General features: G+C 35.5%; 1 protein-coding gene and 1 long non-coding RNA gene across 3 annotated transcripts in view; both read right to left on the minus strand.

The window, feature by feature from the left end:
* The window catches only part of LOC136027382 (ecdysone receptor-like), a 113,528-nt gene that overhangs the window by 20,501 nt on the left and 73,542 nt on the right, over positions 1 to 19,485 (minus strand). For both annotated transcript variants that reach the window (XM_065704569.1, XM_065704570.1), the window contains 3 exons: positions 15,053 to 15,223; positions 7,990 to 8,130; positions 656 to 777 (listed from right to left, as the gene is read on the minus strand). In XM_065704569.1, coding sequence (XP_065560641.1) covers positions 656 to 777; positions 7,990 to 8,130; positions 15,053 to 15,223 — 434 coding nt within the window. The remainder of the gene's footprint in view (positions 1 to 655; positions 778 to 7,989; positions 8,131 to 15,052; positions 15,224 to 19,485) is intronic.
* On the minus strand, positions 10,003 to 15,044 carry LOC136027383 (uncharacterized). The gene is made up of 2 exons (XR_010617589.1): positions 12,939 to 15,044; positions 10,003 to 12,814 (listed from the first exon to the last, which is right to left on the minus strand). It is a non-coding gene; the product is annotated as an uncharacterized LOC136027383 (long non-coding RNA).

A 19,485-nucleotide genomic window follows, 5' to 3' on the forward strand; every position in this document is an offset into this window, starting at 1 on the left:
GTCTTGTGGTAAAAATTACGCAGAACAACAAGTCAAATATAGATTCATTTTATTCTTTCTTTCCTTATTTCAGCTGGAAAGCGGGCTATTTACTGTATAGAGGTAAACTGGTGAGAGGCGAGGAACGGTAGGAAAGGTTTGTTCGCACGCGTAATTGAATTTAGAGAATGTTCTTAAATTTTCCAAGAATGGACTTACAATTCGCTTTTTCAATATCCTTATCTGATGGCAAAAAGTACTTTTTTGTTTATTTTTGTTAATGATTTTTTTTATGATATTTTGAGAGTATTAAGTAAGAATCAATAAATTATTCAAATACAAAACCCTTAAAAAATATCCTATTGGTCACCTCTGAAATCTTATACTGAGCCCCTCTCCAATATATGACTAGATATATGTCCATATTTTTTCAAGGTTGTAATTTCATATCCACAATATAGGGAAATTGTAAAAGCCAAACTCTAAAATACTAAATCACTGAGACAAATACTGATATTCAGGTAAAAGCAAAAAATCACTTGTGCTATCGTTCACAATCATCATTCTGCAAGAAAATTTAAAAATTTGTAACTATCTAGCTTATAGAAAACTCAACATTTTGCTTTCCAAGCTTTTGGTAAAAAAAATCTTATAGAAAAAAGTGTTTTTTTCCAACCTTGATAGAATCAGCATCTCTAATATCAATAGCGGCAGATGTCGTTGAATTTGGCTTGTCTTTCTCTTTCAGCTGCTTTTTTGCTTCGCGTTTGACGGCACACTGCTGCTCCGGCACAACGCCTAAAATAATACCAAATCACCTATCAGAAATTTTTAAGATAAAATCACGAAACTGCTAAATAAGAAATGATACATATAAATAGTTGTTTTTTTTTTGCGCAAAATTAATTCCCAGAAACCTATACTCAAAATGACGGCTAAGAGATGAAGGGTAGAATCCCAAAGGTAAATTGCAGTTCTTCACAATTTGTAACGTGGTAAATTATCTAACTCAATTACGTAGAATATTAGCGATGGGACGGAGGAGGAGGGTTCAGTAAGTAACTGTGCTTGTATTGCAGCACGACAAAACTGAGAGAACAAAAATACTTCGCTTGGGCCTGGTCGCGGGACTTGTGGACCCGGTAGAAATAAGTCAACATATAACGCATTAAACATTACTTAATAGCTAAAATCATATTCCGTAATGAAGTTTTCGGTATTGATGAGCTTCCTTAAATCCCAAGTTCATATTTTCAGCCTGTAAACTAGTTTGACTTTCCAAATAAAACATACAAGGCAGCAGCTATTGGATACTCGAGATCGAAATTTCTTAGAATAAAACTGCTCATAGAAATGAGTACATAATCGAATATTTAGGAATAGTTGGAGGATGTTCTCGGGTCTTAGGGATTACATGCTTGTTTTTAGCACAACCAATCAATTTATATGCATTTTAAGTATTTTCCCAATATTTCTCGCGGAGATCTCCCTACCCCGAGTGCACAGATACTTTTACTTTTGCAGAATATACAATATTATATTTCCAATAATAGTAACAATAATAAGAAAAACTGGAAACGATGTATTTTGTGGTATTCCACTCACCACCATTCGATCCTTCCTTCTTTTCTAGGAAGAATAATTTTCAATTTCGCCCAGAATTAACCTTTTTTCATTGAATTCCCCTATTCAGCTTTGAGAAGGTCGACTTATGGCACTTGTGCTTTCTCGTTAGAGTCCTTTAAATTTCTTTTGGAAATATTGCCGACAGTGACCTCTTCCTCGCTATCATATTTTTTTTACTGGCGTTCATGCTGCATTTCTTAATGGCATGATATGAGCAAGTTAATTCAGGCACCGATTGAAAACTTTATAACAATAGCAACAAAGTCATGAAATAAACCTTTTCCTTTTAACGTATCTGTGCCAAGAAATTAATTTAATGTCTTAAACGTCACGTGTCTCTACCTGTGAATCAACCTTGACTTTGGATTTTAAGGTGGGGTCCTATAAAATTTTGCCACCTCAGAAAAGCCTATTATTATGCAATGAATTTAGTATGTTTCCTAACTGTAAAGGATATGTCACCCGATTATAAACGACAACAAATTCGGGTCAACAACTACAAACTGAAAATAAAATTTTAATAAGTGTACAGTACATGGCATGGCCGTACCTAGGATTTATGTTCGGGAGGGGGAGGTACAAATATAAGTTAAAGACGCATCAAATACGCATTGTTATAAATTTTTATTACGTTTCTACGAGTTGGAAAAACATTTCGGGGAAGGGGGTTCCAAACCTCCTAACTCTTCCCCTGAATTCAGCCTTGGTACATAGCCAAACCTTAGGAGGAGATGGAGACTTTGATTTACACATTTTAATTGTTTTTAAGCACTTTCCAGGGAATAATTGAAAAGTCTTAGATATGGAACTCCTCAACCCCTCCCCATTGATCAGATACGGGCTTTTGTTTCAAAATCATGTATGTTGACCACCAGACCTGTAAACTGAAGGGGGAGGGGATAATGGTGAATACTGAAATTCTGCCTAAGATCGGTGTGATAAGCCCCTCTCCCACAAAATGGGGAAAATAAATTGTACTGAATCGAATCTTCGACTCCCCCCCCCTCGATGATCATATAACATGTATACAATTAAAAAGCATTTTTAATGTAATCAATATTCTAAATGGTATTTCCAGGAAAGAATAGGCATTCTAACTTTTTTCTATGATTATTCCTTTCAGAAAAACTGGAATAAATCCACTTAATTTTTTGTTTTGTTTTAGGACCAAAACTCTGGATTGGCTCTGCGACTTTGTATATTTGACAGAAAAAAAAAGCTCACATCCGAAATTGACACACAAAGAATTTCGCTTTTAAACGAATAAATTCTAGTGTGTTTTCATTCTACAATGTCATCAAAACATCCTCCGCGTTCAAGCACATAGGACAACACCAGAAAGCTCTGGTTATTTTCCCCACCAGATTATTGACTGGCGCGTTAAAAGCAATAGCAGTAACAAATATTACTTTTCAATTTCTTTAATTTTTTACTTTAAATGGACTTGGTCAGACTGGCCTCTGAAACGTATACTTTAAGCAAGTTAAGATTTCCTACTAGGCCTATGCAATGACGACAATTGACTTCAAAGCTTCCAACGTTGAAATAAAAGATTAAGGGGAAATACCGGAGGGATGGCGCTGGCGAAACTTGTTTAGTTGTCCTTCCTCTACTCTTAAAGCTATTCAACTTCTTTCTTAGCAAAAAAAAAAAAACTAAATATCAAATAAGAATTTATCGCCAATACATCCAACAAAAATTATTAATGTTATGGCATATGCAACTTTTTCGGTCATATGTTGGGGGAGGTGTATTTTGTTAAAATAGCATCTAAAAAGCATATATGATAAAACTCATCATTATTCCCATAAACTCACAATAAATTCGGCATTGAAACCTGGGACACATTTTGGCATTCAGTAAATACTGGTTTTAAATGCTCGTTGAAGAATCACCTACCCCACTACTCTTTTCAAGTGGGCGTCAATTTCAAAAGGCGGTAAAACAAAAACACAAATTCTGTCAAACTTTTACTTAGAAACATAATCAATAAAAGGACCAGGAACAACTTCCCAGTTAAAAAAAAACTACAAAAACTTGCAAATTGATCATCAAACTAAAAACCTGTTCCAAGCACCTAAAAAAAAAACTGAACCTGATAGAATTCTGTAGGCAATCTCCCATCCCAACTCCAGCTCCACTAAACTCAGATTTTATAAAAGGTTTTCGAAAGTCATTTCCCCCCAAAAAACAATTTAATTGTTAAAGATTCAAAACTATCAAATCCATGTGTCTTTCTGTTGCTAGCAGGTAGTTATTGTTTCAACAGTAGTTTCGTTATTAGTAGTTAGACACACAGTAACACGAAGTAAAAGATTAAGAAAACAACAATTGACAATACAAATAAAATAAAAATAAAAGATAATTTAAAATAAAAATAACTCTTAGGAAAAGTACACAAAAATACTTGAATTTGGAAAAATAAATAAATATAGTTCTTCAATTGAAATAATTTTGAAATTCCTGAGAAAATCTTCGACGTAGTTAAATAAATATCATACTCTCCACAGGTACCCCCATAAACAGAATTGAATACCGTTGCACGAGGGTCACCGACTGTCAGAAGTGCCAAGCGTGGCAAAAATGTGACCAAACTGTCCCAAGCGTTGCCAGGACAGTGCCGCACGATGTGGAACTGTGCCATGTACGACTGAACAGTGAGAGGCACATGGCGCTTTGAGATGTGCACTAGGGTCAAGGAAATTGGGCTCCCATTCGCCGGCAGTGGCGGTTCTAGACCTAGGTAGGGGGCAGTTGACCCCATCCCCGTTTTTCTGACATCTAACATTAAATTTCTTTTATTTTATATTTTACACTCCTATGATATATATTGCCGTCCTCCCCCAAGATTATAAGCCCTAAAACTACTGCTGCTCGCCGGTGCAGTAGCAGCCGAACACTTTTAAATATGACACTGTAAGCTTTAACATAGCTGTTTTTTTCCTATATATGAGTTCTGAACATTTCAGCAGTTTTTGAGACCGAATAAGGCATTTAAATATCGCCCGACCTCATTTCATGGCCATGATTTTAAATAGCTCTTTTCTAAATTTTCCTATCGTTTCTTTAAAACTATCGATGTAACCACACCAGTAAACAACATCCCCGCTGAGAACCAGTCAATTACAATCTCAATATTTCCCGTGAACTAGCCTAGAAATATACAACTCCAAAGAGGGTTGATTCTCTCTTCCAGAAGATAGCAGGATTTGTTTTCGCAAACTTCAGATACCGTTAAGTGACGTCACTATTCTGGTAAACAGGCTTTAGTGAAAGTAAATGCTTGAGCGATGCGGATTTACTACTTGAGGGTGGATGGTTTGTGAACAATGCTATTTTTGAAACCCTTTTCATGCAAAGATAGAATGCATTACATGTTGCCATATTGGAGCGATCCTTTTATAAAGTTCTTTAATACTTCACTGATTTAAACAATAACTCATTAGGCCTATTTTCAGTTCTTTATTTTATTATCTATCCCTTTTAATTTTTTAATTTCGTTGAATACAACCCATTACAATTGCTATTTCGTCGCAATATTTTCTTTACATTACAAAGCTTTCGTTAAATTCTTGTATTTGGTTTACTAGCTGTTAAATACAATTATTATTCTATAGAAGTCCAAGGATGAAAGTATTTATATTGCCATCGTCACGTAAGCCTATGCAACTCTCATGTTGAAGAATTTAAAAATTTCAGAACAACAGACAAAATCGATTAAAAACCTTTCTTACTAATCATGATAACGTATATTAACCCAAAAAATTTAGAAAATAGCATTTTACATACTGTATCTTTTGTATGTTAGCATACAAGAATGGACAATTCATACATTAATTTGACAACATACAGTGCGACCCTTGCTTTGGTTCCTGCCTGAGAGCTGAAAATGTATCGTTTTCAAGTGGAGCACTCATTATTACCCCTCCCCCCACACACAAAAAAATGCACACATACCTCGTAATGTACAAGCATGTCTACGATTCCAAATTTTAAAAACATGAGATATGTCTTATGATGATCAGTTTCAACAACGTAATGCAAAATTTTTTGATTTTTTTGCAGGATTCGAACCACCTTAAAAAACGTGACATGAAGACCCCTTTACAAACTTTTGCCAAAAAAAGTATACGTGAGATACTCACGATATACACTTTTCAACATTTTGTGTAATCAAAGACAGCATTTTATTTTTCTACGATTCTGCCATTGGGCAGATTTTTGAATTTAACCCTACAACATTTCCGTTAATGTTTGGATTAGGACCTTCTAAGATCCATGCACTATGCAAAATTACTTAAAAAAGGGAGAAATAAATAGCAAGACTTAAAAACCTGCATCCCGATGCTGGTGACAAATGGTGTCTGACTTCAAAATTTCAAATGGACACATCTCACAAAACGTTTTATATTTTATAATTTAGTAGAGGAAAAAAAGTAAGTGCTTTTATGAGAGCAAACAAAAAGCAACAAAGCACTGAAATTGGACGAAGACAAGCATTAAATGCCGTAAACAGGGCAAGCTAACCGTTATCAGAACAAAGTTAAACGGAGTTAAACTTCTCTGGTTTAACATGAAGGGGGTTGAAATGGGTTTTGTCAACATTCTCTTTGATGCTCCGATGAAGTTTTTACATTATTTTAGGGTCAAGTTGGATTTGTGCCCGATCACCTGTCCAAGATCTTTTATTTATACAAGGGAGAGCATACAAAGGAGAGGAATGTATATATTATATTATTGCATTTCTATTGGAAGTGCAGATAGTGATAAAATTTGGAAGTAATTGAACATTAGGAAATGGTTGAAAAATGGCTCACAAGTTTAACAAATTTATATTTAACAAAAAAAATTAAAAACGATACAATAAATTCGATGAGAAGAAAACGAGCTAAAAAAAGGATTTAAATAAAAAGAGATTACTTTCTTATTGTTTTAGCAAAAAGTGCGCTTTAATTTAAGTGGTTTGCATATGTGATGCGTTTTCATAAACTAATTTCCTTTGCCTTTTCAAAACCCCACTGGTTTCGAAATCTGCTATGGTAAATTTTAAGGCAGCAGACAGCCTTTTAAGGCTGGCCGAGTGGGTTGGTGCGCCGGATTCGGGATCCCTGGTCTGAGAGGACGCGGGTTCGAATCCCAGTGTACCCAATTCTTTAGTTTGGGACGGGGGTCAGTGGCGTGACTCTGTAAGCTTAGCCAGAGTCGACCCAGCTCCAAATGGGTACCTGGAGAAATCTGGGGAAGGTAAACAGGAAGGGTGTGCGAAAGCACAGGATGGCTGGCCCCCAACCCCTCCATTGCACTTCCTGGCTGAAACGGAGCCATGAAACGGAGATCAGCACCGCCGGTACGGACTGTAAAGTCTAATGCCGTATCCTCTACCTCTATAATGTTAAATTCAACCTTATTGGTTCGCCTATATGAAATTTTCGGCCACTAAAAAGAACGAATGGGTTTTTAAATCAGTCTTTTGTAAAAGTAAGCTCTATTTCTCTGTGGTTTCATTCAGCAATTTCAAAGGGTATAATTTAAACTTTCATTTTTATGCAGGGACTAAAATCATTTGCTATTAAGAAAAAAATAAATACCAGCATATAATCGATAAGGAATGTAACTTCCGCGCTAATATAAACTAAAAATTACATGAAGGTCCACCATATTATAGAGAAAAGAAAAAAATGACGGTAGCGTTGGAATAAGCCCAAAACTAGAAAGAAATCACCTGCAGAAGAGAATATTTCCTACGAAAAAGAAGCAGCAATATAACTGATTTGATGGCCTACATTAGAACTAGGATTAGATAGTAACTACAGAGTCAAATAAGACTTAGAAAAACGTGTTATATTAACAACAAGGAAACTGTAATTTGATATTAAATCTCTAGAATTTCATAAATAATTCTATGTGACCTACAAAAAGTCTAAGAAACCGGATATTACTCATACAAAGGAAAAAGAAAGAGTCGCCACAATTAAGTGTAATACAAAAAAAAAAAAATGTTGGGGAAAGCAAAAAAAAAAAAAGAACAGAAAAAAGAGGAAAATTCCAATTTATAAATAGGTCAATAGAGACGGTCAATTATTAAAAAAAGGCTTCCTTTCAGTTTGACAATGCCCCAATGCACAATCAAATTTTGCAAGCAAAAAATTAAATTTTATTCAGAAAATTATGATACGTCTCCGGAAAAAATTTTTCAGCACTTGTCCCAAATATACCCACAAATATATGCGAGCCAAGCAAATTAAAATACAGTAAAAAAGGTACATGATAACACATATTTTATTTAATGATCTAAAATATTATAAAAAGAAAGGCAGAATGAAAGAGAAATAAAGAAAGAAGATTAAAATACTGAAGAAAAAACGAGAAAAAGGAATAACTTACATTCGGGTCGCATTCCAACTGAAAGGCATTTTTTTAATCGGCATTCTTGGCATTTTCTTCTCATATACATATCTATTTCACAAGATGCGCCATATTTACATTGATAAACAGCATTCTTTGTTATACTCCGTCGAAAAAACCCTACAATTGAATAGCAATCAACAATCGCCTTGATGTAGTTTCGCATTTGACACCAATCATTGTTGCAGCAGTAGCTACAACCTTAAAAGTTGTAAAAGGATTCTAACACTGATCCATAAATAGTGACTACTATTTCGGTTATTCTTTATAGCAAAAGTTTATTGCGAAAACAAAATTATAGCAATTCCAAAAAAAGCTAGAAACCTCCGAAAACGGCATTGTATCGAAATGGAAAAATCACCATTGGAATCAGCATGGTTGAAAACGCAAGTACGGAGGACTTAAAGCCCCCAACCTCGAACAAGGAAAATCAATTTTACACGGAAAGTATCGATGTCTCCTTTTTTCCCGGGAGGGGGGTTCATTTGAAAAGAAACCGCTATATCTTGTAAATACTAAACTTGTGAGTTACACACAGTTGAATAATGTGTAAACAGTTGAATACTAAACTTAGAAGTTTAAAATTTGACAATGAGGAAGATGGTTGGAATAATTTTAGAAAAATAATTTGTGAAGTTGCTGATGGTGTCTTGGGGAAGAAAATTAAGACTGCAGCTAGGAATATTAGAGAAACAGCTATATGTTTAATAGAAAGGAGAAGGGGTTTACACAAGACTTATCTGAGTGATAGATCAAATGAAAACAAGAGGAATGTAAAGAAAGGAAGAAATCATTAAAATATGAACTAAGGAGGTGTGAAGTGGAGGCCAGGGATAAAATTGCCGATGATCTTAAAGATGTAGCTAGACGTGTAATAGTAAAATATTGTACTGGGATGTTAATAAATTGAGAGGGAGCAATCAATCCGGACTTTTCCCAGTTGTAGATAGGAGCGGGGCAGCAATTAGGGATAACGAAAGAGTTAAGAGAGAGAGATGGGCGGAAGGTTTTGAGAAGGACTAAGTCGAGATACAGTTGTAGGAAAAGATATACAGGGAAATGAAAAATTTTGTGATACCTTAGGTGTGAAGGAAGACTTATTTTGTGAGGATGAATCGGCGACAGTACTAAAAGGATTTAAAAAAATAATAAGGCTCCAGGTCCTGATAGTGTGGTAAACGAGTTTCTTAAATATGGTGACCCTGAGGTTAGGATTACTGAAGATTGTGAATGATTTTTGGAAAAGGGGAAGTACCTAACAGTTTTAGGAAAAACTTAATTAAACCACTGTATAAGAAAGGTGACGAGAATGAGTGGCATAGCCTAATTATCGAGGCAGTAGTCTGGTCTCTGTAGGTAGCAAATTACTTAGTAATATGATACTTTTTAGACTGAGAGATGCTATAGACTAAGTTTAAAGAGAAGAAGAGTGTGGTTTTAGAAAATGTAGAAGATGTGCTGACAAAATTTTCAATAATCAATACATTAAAGTAATTATTGCTATGTACGAGAATAACTGCTGCGGTTAAGGTAGGAAATGAGGTTAGCAAATGGTTTTGTATTAAATCAGGGCTTAAGCAGGGCTGTTTTCTATCCTCAATTATATGGATTATTTTGATTGACTTTGTCTTAAGGAGCACAGAAAAGGCAATGAGAGACCACGGAATAAAATGCGGAGGAAAAACTCTCCTGGACTTAGATTATACTGATGATTTAAGCATCCTAGATGAAAGTTTGATCAAAATGAATGAACTTTTAGAGGTGTTGCGACTTCAGGGTGCTAGAAGAGGTTCGAAAATTAATGATGAGGAGACTAAATCACTAAGGTTAAGAATAAGTGAAGACGAAAAGGTGACATCGGGTAACGAAAAGATTGATCAGATGGACAGTTTCACTTATCTTGGTAGTATTACTAGTAACGGCGATGGGAACAGTGAAGATGTTAAAAGTAGAATAGCCAAGACTCCGGGTGTTCTGTTTTTTTTCACAGTTAGAAAAAGTTTGGAAGAATAGGAAAGGTAAGTCAAGAAACCAAGATTAAAATATTGGAAGGTTCAGTGATGAAAGTAGTCAAATATGGCTCTGAAGCCGGGGCGCTCCAAAAAGCGGATGGAGGTTCACTAGATATTTTCCAGAGATATTGCCTACGGCTTGTTCTGTGTACCCGACTGACTAATTGTATTTCAAACAGTTGGCTGTATGAAAAATGTGGTTCAATCCCGCTTTCCAGGGCTATAATGAAAGAAAGGTTGAGATGGTTAGGGCACGTTCTGCAGATGAAGGATGACAGATTGCCGAAGATTGTCTTTTTCGGTCAACCGTCCAGGGCTAAACGGAAAGCACGTTGTCCTCGTCTGCGGTGGGAGGATGTCATAAAGAAAGATTTAAAGGAAATGGGAACTTCCTGGGAGTGTAAAGAGGGAGGCTTTGAATAAATTGGGATGGAGGAGAAGCGTGCGTAGCTGTGTTGGCCTCAGGCGGCTTGGTGCTGCGGTGAGTTGTTAGTAGTAGTAGTAGTAATGGTATATCTTGTTACCTTTTTTAAGCAACAAAAGAGATCTTGCCACACCATAGTGACGTTTTTCTGTCATTTTATGCCACCAAACAATTCATTTTTGCTCAGCAGAATAAAATACCAGGGAATACAAATCCTGAAACGGCCTATCAATTTCTCATGGTCTTGCCCCCCCCCCCATCTTGAAAGACGAGAAAATAGTTTTTTTTTACTGTTACCTTAAATTTGAAATTGGAGACTCAGTGAAGGTTGAAAGCCTTGATCATGGTTGGGCAGAGTTTAAAAACGCCTGACTATGGTTGTTTTTGCTAGATTTAAATGAGTTAAACTATCATAGAAACTGACAAACGGATCGTGGTAATTAACCGTAAGTAAAAGCAATATTTCTGAATAACTGCTCGCATTAGAATATATAATTAGTTAGGTAAATTTTTTTCTAATGGTTCTAGCTGGCTACAAAAACATCACACGGCGATATTTGGTGACTTAAATAAAAGCTACCGCCTCTACAATTTCGTCTTCACAAGTCCTTCATAAAGCGTGTACTGTAAAGTGACATGAGACTTTTGGTTCCGTTTCAGCAGTGGAAAGGCTTGAAAGCCTAACTAGGGTACTATTCTAATCTTCATGACTAAAAATCCTTGATCCGAGCAGTACAATCTCCCTATTGTATACTCCCTCTCCCAACCCTCTTAGTAGGTGAAGCAACAAAAACACGCTTTGGAAAAAAAATACCTAGCGGACAAAATGTCATTTATTTATTTCCGTTTTTGCGAAAATAATTGGCCTTTTATGTATAAATTTTCAAAAGATACCAGCGACAAAATAACCCTCTGACTCTATTATATTATGGGACAGATGCACATATTTTGTGGAAAAGTTTAAGAAAGGTAGGAAATAAATGCTGTATTTAAAGCCTTATTATAACAAAAAAATTATATTGAATTTTTAAAGTTCATCACCCAAATTAAACGAAAATCTCCTTGTAAAAACTGATTGTGTACGTTTAAACAACAAAACGAGCAAAAAATTTACAAAAAAGGAAAAAAATTACTTGCGGAAATAAACAGCGAAGTTAAAACAAAGCAAACAAAAATGACTATTTCACAGATTACGGAAGATATATATACAAAAATACCTTAAATAAACTGATTCGTGATATTTTTAAACATCTATAGAACTTCAAAAACTAGTGCTTTACTGAAAACACAAAACCGAACTTAAAACCAGGATGATCTTAGGGTCAGAAAAATTGGTGAGTAGCTTGTAGAAAATAAGAGACTAATTTACGAGTATTTTAATTTTTTTTACGGACAATAATATCGATAACTTTTAGCATACAATTATAATTCTCTAAAAAACTCAAGCAAGCTCAGTTTTCAGCAAAGGGCCAGTTTTGTAGATACATTTTGCGCATTCTGTGATGCAATAATTTTTGTTCGTTTTAAGTTTCTACTTCGCTCTTTACTTCCAGAAGTAAGTCTTTTATTATTAATCCTGACGAAAACCCGCCTTTTTACTATTTTTGTTTGACCAATACGAATAAATTTGTTTCCGGGGAAAAATTTGTCAATGCAGCACAAAATAGGCAATTTACAGAAAACCAGCAAATATCATAAGATTTCAAAAGGAGGAGCTATGCTGCCCCCTATGTCAGCTTAAGTAAATGCGGAGTGTCATAGCTCTTCAAAGTTACTCTGATTTAATTAATTGTTGGTAACTTTGCAAAAAAAATAGTTTACAATTAAGAATCAAAGCATCCCTAGAAAATTAAACAAATTAGTGTTTTTATGAGTGACTTCCTTTCTTGTTTTAGATTTGGGTAACGTCCTCAAGACTGCATACAGGCACACCTCCATGCAAGAGGGAAGTGGCTGGTAGACCCCTCCCCCCAAAAAAATAGTGAAGTATTTTTATAAAGTTTGATTTTTAAGTTTTTCCTTCTCCCCAATGAGAACCACTTGGCCTCCAGTCAAAATTAATACCTGTACGAAACTATGTACAGATATTAATTTTACTATTCTGTAATATCTGTACTTATCGTTAATAACTATTAACGAAACTATGTACAGATATTAATCTTACTTCCTTTCTTGTTACAGATTTGGGTAACGTCATCGAGACTGCATACAGGCACACCTCCATACAAGAGGGAGGGGGTAGTGGCTGGTAGAGTCCCCCCCAAAAAAATACTGAAATGTTTTTTTTTAATTTGATTTTTAAGTTTTCCCTTCTCCTCAGTGAGAATCACTTGGTTAACCTCCAGTAAAGATTAATATCTGTACGAACCTATATGTAATATAGGTATATATAAAACATATATATATATATATATATATATATATATATATATATATATATATATATATATATATATATATATATATATATATATGCAACACCTATATTACACCTATATGTAATATATAAGTAATATATGTAAGAACCTATGTATACGGATATTAAAGGGCAATTGCACAATCAAAGAATTCGTTTTTTAACAGATTGATGCATCCTATTAAATCATTCTAGAATGATTAACATTGGCTTCTTTTTCGGTTATTTTTCTGAAGGAGCCAGGACCCATGATAAGGCAGAAAATCACACTGGTCCGAGAGGCTGCCTACTTGCCGCCACCGGGTACATCTTGGTACGCCACCCGTGCCACATAGTTCCACTGCACGTGGCACAGTTCTACCACACTGTGAACAATTCCACTAGGCTTGACACTGTTCCGTCACGCTTGGGACAATGTCGCCATGCTCGACGCGCGCCACCAAATGTACAAGAGTTGGGGAACCCTCAAATTAAGCCATCTAAAGAAGTTACACCCTACCCCTTTTGAGATAAATTCAGCATCCCCTGTGGAAGTTTAAGCTCATGATAAATTGCCAAATATCCAAAATCTATCCCTCTAGGGAGGCTAGAGCTATCTCCAGACTTGGTCCATTGAGCATATATGGACTAAAGGTTAGTTTTGGTAACAACTACATATAATCTGTTTTGAACGTGTTACTTATAATCTGTCATGAACGTCTTACGAAAACAACCTTGCAATTAGATAGTCACAAACCTTAGATAAGAAAAAAAAAACGAAATATAATAATCCCAGTGGGAGTATAAGTAAAAGACAATGGCCAGTAACTAGGTCATTTTTTCTTAATTCCCTGGAGATTTTTTATGAATTGTAAAGTAAGCTCCATAAGCTTGAAAATATATTATCTCTTCTTGCATTCCTAATAAAGAATTACTGCATTTATTTCTGGCTTAAGGCATTTGACATCAGCAATATTTGTGTTAAACCACATCAATTAACTAAAAAGGAAACCGCAGATGTGCCACGGCACAATAGAGCCGAGCTAAAGCTATAATAAATCCACTAAAGAAAAAAAAAGAGGAAAATATTATAAGGGATTTATGAACAAAAGAATTGGTCTAATGGCAGCCAACAATTCAGATAAGCGGGCTGGGGGCAAGGCCGTATTTGTTTTTTTCTCTTTTTTATTTGGGGGGAGGGGTTAAAAATATAAACACAACAAAGATTTGTTTATATGTAATTTTATTATTTTTTGACCCGGACAAAAATTGGAGGAGGGGCAACCAGGTAACCCCCTAAATAGGACCATGGCTGGAGGAGAGGTCATTAATTATGAAAAAATGCCAAATTATATAGAAAGATATTGGAAATCGTAAAAATATCAATATGTCTGTGTTTATGGGCCTGACACCCTCCTGCATGAAAAGCATACAACCATTAGAGCTGGTAAATCTGCAGGATTTTCTCTAGGATGGAGGGGGGGGCTACAAAAAAGAGCCAAAACATGAATTAGCCTATATGAAACTATATCTTCATGGAGCCCGGATCTGAAGGCATGCAGAGGATTTTAAACTTTTTTTTAAGAGAGTTTATCTTAGAAATCCCCCATATTTAAGTATGTTTTAACCAGATTCGATGGAATTTCGGTTACCAGGATCTGCGCTTTCAATTGAGAAACCTTATCTTGTAGAAGGACAAAAACCAGCAATCAGAATAATTTCAAGATAGAATTTCAATTTACGTTGCATAAACTTAAGTTCATGTCCTTTTAGAAAATAGGTTGGTATTTCATAAGAAATTTGAGGAACTAAACAAAATGTGATGATTTTTCTTTTTTTATGGGGTCAATAAAACATATACGTTTTCTTTCTTAGCTCGATTTTTTTTTTGGCACGCCAACAGATGGACTGAGCCCCCCTGCCACCGAGGCATAAAGTGAAGTTTCTGTTCTTGTGGACAGAAAATTTTATAAGCTATACGGCACAAGTTTATCTCTTAATGTACCAAATTTTTTACAAAAAAAAATGTGTTTCCTTTTGTCACATATTTTGATATCAAGAAATTATTCTGTAGTTCCACAAAACCCTGACTCAAATCCCCTATTATAAAGCCAATTTTTTCTGAACAGTACTACGATCAGAATATGGACATTTACGCCACGGGCAAATCGCCATCGTCTGTAGAAGATGCACAAGGAAGATTATACTGACCTTTACAGCCTTCACACGTTAGGGCGTTATAGTGGTATCCCGAAGCTCTATCACCACACACCAAGCAGAGTTCATCTTGCTGCCTTGCTTGCGGGCCTTTCTTCTTCTTGTCGAAGTTGTCTAGTTGAGTCGAATATCCATTTACGCTGCCTGGTGACAAATCCTCCCGTCCTGCAAAAACAGTAAAAGAATCTTATAAAACTAAGGAAACATGCTGATTAGGCTATGCATAGAAACCCTAATCAAGCACGGGAATTTCAAAGCAATAAACAAGAATGAACCGCCGATTTTTTTTTTGGGGGGGGGGAGTATAAGAGTAAAAAAGCTTAAAAATATGGTAACTGAGGAATGAGATAACTGTAAACACCTAAAGATTTCACAAAATGCAGGCTCAAAAGGCCTATGTGTACCTGTGTAAACATGAACCACATAGGAAACTGAAAACAACACAGATTGAATTCCCAGAAAACTAATATCCCATTAAGAACATTTAAGCAGAGGTCTTTGACTCTTATTTCGTGTTTACATGCCGTTGGGTCCTATAACACGATTATGCACACATACCCCTCCATTGGAAAGGGCAAGTCGAATTTAATTAACTTTTTTTTAGGAATTTTGTTGTTCTAAATTAGTGAAAAAACAATTTCTTTGACAAAGAATTTCATATTCATCACATTTATTTTATCAAATCGGATTCAACGAAAGAACTAACTATAAGCGGAGAAATAGGTGCTCAGAAAGGATTACGAACCTGATGTCCTCCTTTGGAAGCCATATTTTTTTAATTTTATTTTTTAACTTCCATAGTCTGCATTATAACATTACGACCCAATTGCCCTTTCAGCTAACATGTTTCAGAGCGCGTGGTTGTGATGTAAAAAAGAAAAAAAAATGTGGATGTTTTTCTACATATTACAGGAATTTTGTTTAGAAATTAAATAGTTTCCCTCAAAGGCGGGAGGGGTAGGCCTACAACTCTCTTATTTTTGGACGTTTTCATTGATTACAGAACGTTAATGTTAGTAGGATGCAAGGATAGATCCATAAGATACAAAAAGGATTCAGCTCCCAAAGTGTAGTATGAAAAATGCACGAAATTGCAGCATATTTCAACATAATATGTGGAAAATAAAAGGGGGTTGGGGTTGACTTAGAAAGAAGTGCTCAGAGGAACATGTTTCTGAACAGTTAAATTTATCAGTATTTCTATCCAAAAGGGACATGGAAAAATAGAAAATGCATTGTCTTCCAAAGACAATTGCAATACTGAAAGACAAGGCAAGGACGTTCAACAAACGGATTTTCTATGGAAAGCACCCAGGAGAACTTCTGTTTACCACGCTTTATCGGTAGTAAACAAAATGACATGTCATAAGATATATTGGACATAAAAATCACAATAGTTGGTAGAACACGGCCCAAACAAATACAAATCCCAACTCCCATATCTGTAAAGTAGGGGGGCGCAGAAGCCCCCAAGTAAATGTCACAAGAGTAGGCCTATCCCCAGCGGAAATATTTCATAAAAGAATCAAACTGTTAACAAGGCGAATTTTGGGCCAAAAAGAGCGGGTTTTGTTTAATAGGCCTATAACCATTTCTTCAATATGTTTCTAAATCCTTCTCAAATCTAAAGTTTGTAGCAGCAGCAGCGTTGTCAAAAATCTGAAATAAACTGTAACAGTTTTCCGAGAAAGATTGTACCGTAAAAGGATAATGTATACCACCTGAAGAGTGGGTTAAAAACTTGCCATAACAAGAAGAAAATTTTCGAAAAATTTGAACAGACATTTGAGTAAGAATGGAGAAAGTAAACCAAAATATATATTGTACCAAAAAAATTTACAAATGTGTCGCATTGCAGCAAGACCTCTAAATTGTACCGAAAAGAGCACAACTGTACCGCGTTGGCAACGCTGAGCATGGAGATCAAGCAAAGATCCCATCCGGTGCATTGCGAAATAACCTCGTACAAATGACATGAATCAGCGAAGGGTTCCTTTGTTCAGTAATTGCGTAGTGGATTTCCCAAGTTTACCACTAACCTACAAAACGAGTCTCCTCATGGAAAAATGACATAAATAAGAGTTTCATCAGAGACGTCCATAGAAGCTTGTTTCAAGGAAAGGGAGCATAGTTAAGACAAGTCAGCATACGTGAATTATACTGAAGTTGTAGGAAAAAATCTCGGAATTTTTTTTCGGAGAACTCTGGTCCAAAGACGATCCCCATAGGTGCCTGGTTCATGTAGTTGAAAATAGGGTCGTATCAGAGGCGAAAATAGAGAGTTTAAGGTACTTACGTACTCTACCGACCACACTGTATATATACATAAAGTTGGTTAGTTTAGGCATTTAATATAATACGTTTTGAGCGGCCTACTTTTCGTAGTTCTCAGTAGTAGTTTCCATAATTTTGTTACTAAAGTACTATATTGTTATCATACTTTGAAATATTTATTAAGAACAACCCAACTTCACTTCTCGAGTGTGGTCACTATGATATGCAAGTACTGAGTTTAATTGGATTCATCCTAAAAATTACGTTTTCGGCGGCTTTTTTTACCTTTCCGCCACCCATGAAATAAATTCGTACCTAAGTACCTAGATGCCTAACCTCTACAGTAGCTTATAAGCGTCCAGGTAAGTAATTTCTCATCGAATATGATACAAAATATGCAATAAATATAGTAAAAGGAAACCATGGTTTGGAAGTGAGCTTCAGGGGGAGGGGACAAAGATATGAAGAAGTAAAATCTTAAGCCTATATTCTGGGAAGCGGCATTCCAAAGCGACCTCAAGAAAACATTCCTCTCAATTGGAAAGCGTCATATTCTGATTATCTTGTTTTGTCTGAAACTATTTTATTATATTTCAAGGATTTACTTGAGAAATTTGAGCTACATTTGGACCAACTAAACTCAGCATCAGAGTAAAGGACCGTAATATCTAGACCATATGTTCTCAACCAATTGTGGGCCATATATGGCCCAGACACATCATAATCATGATGTCCTCTCACAATAAATTTTGTTATTCGAAAATTTGCGTGAATTCACCTGAAGGAAGCTTAAAAAGCCATTAACTTGATCTTTTTTTCCTCCTCAAGGCATATTCTATACTAGTGAAGAATATTGTCTAAATACACCTTTTATACAATGTTAGCGGCTTTGCGATACTATAATGCATCTTTTTTTCTCTTTAATACATTTGAATGTGATGTCATTCGCAATTTTTTTCCTTTTCGAAATTAATGCTCTAAAGAACAGTCAGTAGAAGGATGCACACACTACCCATGACCCACCAAAATATTACCAAGCCCCATCGGCTGTGTCTGCACCCCACGTTGGGAATCACGGATCTAGACACACATAAATGGAAGGCGGAATTATTTTCGACTTTCCACTGCCAAAAACTTAACATCTGTATCTTTCAAGCTCTTGATGAAATTGCAAAATATATATATATATTTGGAACTGAAGAAATAGATACAGAATTAGATTTCTGAAGTCAGTTTTCTTTTTGTGTTCTAAAAATCAGTTTTCCGCTGTGCGCAGATACTACGTTACATATTCTAGTATGTGCGTTTTAGATTTTGGCTGCAGAAAAGCGACAAAATCTGTCTTTACCTCAGCAGATATTAACTTGTATTTCAGAAGCTTTAGTAGAAGTGGAGACAAGGAGTTCCATAACTAAAAACTAAATTTTGTGTAGATCCTAGGATTTGGTTTTGGACATCAGCTTTGTTCACATAATTTGCTAAATTTACACTTGAAAGATTATCACATACGAATTACCACCTGTTACCAAAGATGCTTCCGCATCCCGCCTAAGGTGTATTTGATATAGCACGTCTCCATTATAAAGTGTATATCAGACAAAACATGTTAGCGAAAAAACAGTACAAGAATAACGGTACATTCTACCCTTATTCTCTAATGCGGTTTCCTTTTAAGAAAACAGGAATTTTAAATTATGCTTGTCCAATACACATATGCATACAAAGGAAAGTACACTTCGTGGCTGTTTCATTTCTGATACATATACCACTGTGAAATGAAAATATAGCTTACTTAGATAAATTTCACTTTCATATTTCCTCCGAGAAATGTTCAAATAGACCTAAGTGCGAGTACAGCGTACAAATGAAGGAAAAATATTACTACTACTACTACTAGCAACTCACCGCAGCACCAAGCCGCCTGAGGCCAGAATAAAAAAAAAACATCTTAAGAAATAAGCTTATATATTATATAAAAGACTGTACAAAGAGCGAGCGAAAATACTTGTTCTCAAGTAGTAGGTACTTTTGGAGTTCTTATGAGAAAAAAAAAAACAACAAAACAAATCATAATCCTTTCTGTCTAAGCTATGAACACTGGTGCATTATACCCCAATCAGTTACGTACGCAGATGACGAAGGGGTTGTCTCAG

This window comes from Artemia franciscana, chromosome 5 (genome assembly GCF_032884065.1).
Source record: "Artemia franciscana chromosome 5, ASM3288406v1, whole genome shotgun sequence".
NCBI lineage: Eukaryota > Metazoa > Arthropoda > Branchiopoda > Anostraca > Artemiidae > Artemia > Artemia franciscana.